The 3,464-nt window shown below is 35.7% G+C and overlaps 1 protein-coding gene across 1 annotated transcript; it reads right to left on the reverse strand.

Moving 5' to 3' along the window:
* Positions 1-1,014: 1,014 nt before the first annotated feature.
* On the reverse strand, positions 1,015-3,180 carry LOC107469569 (myb family transcription factor EFM). Its single transcript, XM_016088947.3, has 4 exons — positions 2,800-3,180; positions 2,109-2,720; positions 1,936-2,012; positions 1,015-1,810 (listed from the first exon to the last, which is right to left on the reverse strand). Exons 1-4 carry the CDS (start codon positions 3,014-3,016, stop codon positions 1,364-1,366), a joined length of 1,353 nt encoding a protein of 450 aa, XP_015944433.1. The 5' UTR covers positions 3,017-3,180; the 3' UTR covers positions 1,015-1,363.
* Positions 3,181-3,464: the final 284 nt, after the last annotated feature.

The raw sequence follows: 3,464 nt of genomic DNA on the forward strand, positions 1-3,464 counted from the left end.
GATATGGGCACGGAAGTTGACAGACACAAATTTAAAATTTTTATAAAATATAGAGACATAATATATATAATATAAAATATTTTTTAGATAAATTATAATAATATTTTGATATTTTATTGATATTAAATAAAAACTAATTTTTTTAATTTTTTTAATATTTTTTAATTATATAAAATATTTAAAATATTTTTTATTTTAATAAATATACAATTTTTAAATTTATGTTAAAAATATAAGTGAAACATAAGGTTGAACATATACACATCAAGTAATTAGGTTTATCCAAATACGTGTGTAAAAAGATATTTTTTATATTTTATTAAAATGCATTCAAAATATATTCATATGCTTCATAATTTTTTATTTTTTATGTTTTAAACTTTTACATGCAAAGAATATGTAAATTTGTGAAGAAACTAATTTTTTGAAGCTATCTTAGTATTTCACTCTTGCAGATTATTATTATTATTATTATTATTATTATTATTATTATTATTATTATTATTATTATTATTATTTATTTATACTTTCGCCATGGTACAGTGAGTTTGGTTGTTTGCTGAGACAAACATGTAGATGCAGGTATCTCAAAGTATCAACCACTCCTTCCACTGTTAACCGTGTATAACAAATAAAATTATAAAATTGATTCAAGTTATCCGTTAATGTATGAGAATATAATGTTCGAAGTTTGTTTCTCCAATCTTACTATGATCCTCATTAAGCAATGATGAATTCATGGGATTCAAAAAGAAAAGGAAAAAGTTAAAAAAATACCTTAATTAATTCAAATAAGTTTATTATGCTAACATAAAGTTATTTAATTGTGATAAAAACGTTAAACTAGTATTTTAAAACCCCGAAAGCAAGTGGGACTTGTAAGTTCTAACTTCTAACAGCTTGAAGTTGAAAAAAAAAATATTTTATAGAGTATTTGTACGAACATTGTTATTGATTATGTTGAAAGCATGAGGGCATATATGTAATTTGGGAAAAAGAACAAAACGACAAGGGTAAGATCAGAATTCAGAATCCAATTCTTCATTCTCTATGCCAATAACAGCATGAAATGCATTGCATTCAAATTATACATACCGAAACAAAACAAATGCTCACTTTTATGCCCTTTCCTCCCCTCTCTACTATCTAGCTACTACACAAAACGTATACCTACTCAGTACTAATAATAATAATAATAATAATAATAATAATAATAATAATAATAATAATAATAATAATAATAATAATGATGATGAATGATATGATGAAGCGAGAGCAAGATTATGCATGGGATGGGAATGGGATAGGAGCATGCAAAAACATAACCCTAATTTGTGCATAACCCCTAATTAATTTAATGAAGTTAGAATTTGAGAGTGATGTCACTGCAATTACTCTCCTCATTCAACCCTTTCCTCTCTCCTTCACTCTCACCCTTCCAGCTACTACTCTCCGATTTCCCATCCTCGATGCTCTCCGACCGCTCTCCGCATCCTCCTACCTCCGACTCCGGGGAGCTATTCTGTCCAGCCGCCTTGTACATGTGCAGGTGGTGCGGAGGAGGCGGAGGCGGAAGAAGCGGCTGAGGTGGAGCCGCCGTGTAGAACTCCTGAGGCATTGGGGTGGCCGCGCAGTAGTGCGGTGGCGGGGCGTGGGAGGCGGGGTGGTGAGTACCGTAGATGGCGGCAGGGGCTCCGGCAGCTGTGGCGTACTCTGGTGGGACCCAGATTCCTCCTAGGACCACAAGCTGTGGTGCTGGTGCACCTGGTTGTGGGCTTGGGCTTGGTCTTCTCGTGTGGAGCCTATATTTCTGTGTAGCAAAAAGAAACGAAATTTGTTCTTTTTAAAATCTTTATCGAAAAACGAGAAAAGAAGAAACAAGATACAAGAGTAGAATATGCATTGTGCAGACTGCAGAGTGGTGTTGGTGTGTACCTGGAGATGGCTTTTCACTTCATCATTGGTCAAACCGTCAACCTTCATCAACTCCCTTATCTGTTTTGGTGTCGCCACTATCATTCATAATAAATCATAATTATTGAATAATACTTAATTAATTAATGAATTAATATTGTTATACAGAGTTATACATACATACATATACATACCTTGAGATCCGCCTAGCATTTGAAGAGCATTAACAAATCTACGGTGCAGGTCGGGTGACCAGCACCTTCTTGCTTTCCTGTGTGTTTGAGAGGTGGTGGTGTTAGATGGAGGTGGAGTAGCACTACTAGTAGTAGTTCCTTTTCCCTGATCATTTGATGAGGAATGGTCTCTCTTATTATTATTATTATTATTATCATCATCCATGATGAGCATTTCCTTGTCAGGGGAAGCAAGTGCCAGCTCACCTCCCAATGCACAAGAGTTGTTGTTGTTGTTCCTCCGTTCCTTGGAGAACGGCAGGAAGGCTCCTCCACTGCCCCCGTTCCTGTGCTTGTTGGGGCTCATGCTCATGAATCCAATATTATTGTTATTATCAGCATCTTTTGAAGGAGGAGGAGTGGCGGCCCTTGTCGTTACTTCTTGGCTTGATTGGCTCCATAGTTGAGCAGATGTCATCCAATTAGCCTTGTTATCACTCATCATCATGTTCATGGAAGACGGCGCCTCCTTCTCTGAGATTTCCGAGTGCTTTATGGGAATGAATTCTTCCAGCACCGGCCTTGTTGTTCCTTGGTTGAAGGCCTGCAGTTGCTGCCTTGACGCCTCCATAGCTGTATGTATGTTCCAGTAATCAATAATTGAACAATTCAAGAACGCAATGAATGAATGAATGCATTATTAATTACATACCGTTGGTGAGTAGCTGCATGCAGAGAGGAAGCTCGCGCTTGAAGGCATCGATCTTGAGACGTTCTTCCTCAAGACGGGAGAGGAACTCCTCAATCTTGTAGCTCTGATTCTGCTCTTGATCATTACTGTTACTATTATTATGATCTCCAAAGGATTTGAGCAACATGGAGTAGCTGTGTGGCTTGCAATCAAGGCTTAGTTCCGATGGTGATGCCATATATATAACCAAAACACTGCTAATACTAGTGTCAGTTAGTTGAAGAGAAGAAAGAAACAAGAGGAAATAAAAGAGGGTGTTTGGCGTCTTGTCACACACAAGAGAGAGAGAGAGAGAGAGAGAGGGAGGGAGGGGAGGATGGTCTTCCTTTTAGGGCTGAGGGCTTCAACTTAACACAATGGAATAAAGCAGACAGAGATAGAAAAATAAAGTATAACTAGGAGGACCAACAAGTAACTTCCTACAATTAAAGACAGAAAGATTCTGACATTAGATTAGAGAGACGATTCTTCTTCTCTTACTTTGTTAGGCTAATTTTTTTTAGTAATAGAAAAAAATGTGTCTAATATGATATTATGGTTAATTGTTGTATTTTTTTATATGAATTTTATTTATTTATTAAAAAAAATAAATTGATCTTGTAGATTCTTTAAAATTGAGAGTCAGA

Source organism: Arachis duranensis, chromosome 1 (genome assembly GCF_000817695.3).
Source record: "Arachis duranensis cultivar V14167 chromosome 1, aradu.V14167.gnm2.J7QH, whole genome shotgun sequence".
Lineage (NCBI taxonomy): Eukaryota > Viridiplantae > Streptophyta > Magnoliopsida > Fabales > Fabaceae > Arachis > Arachis duranensis.

Excerpts from the sequence above, each read along its gene's own strand:
- LOC107469569 (XM_016088947.3), bottom strand. The coding sequence starts at position 3,016 with ATGGCATCACCATCGGAACTAAGCCTTGATTGCAAGCCACACAGCTAC. Across the intron at positions 2,721-2,799 it reads CATGCAGCTACTCACCAACG|CTATGGAGGCGTCAAGGCAG; the intron begins GTATGTAATTAA and ends ACATACATACAG. Across the intron at positions 1,811-1,935 it reads AAGTGAAAAGCCATCTCCAG|AAATATAGGCTCCACACGAG; the intron begins GTACACACCAAC and ends TTTGCTACACAG.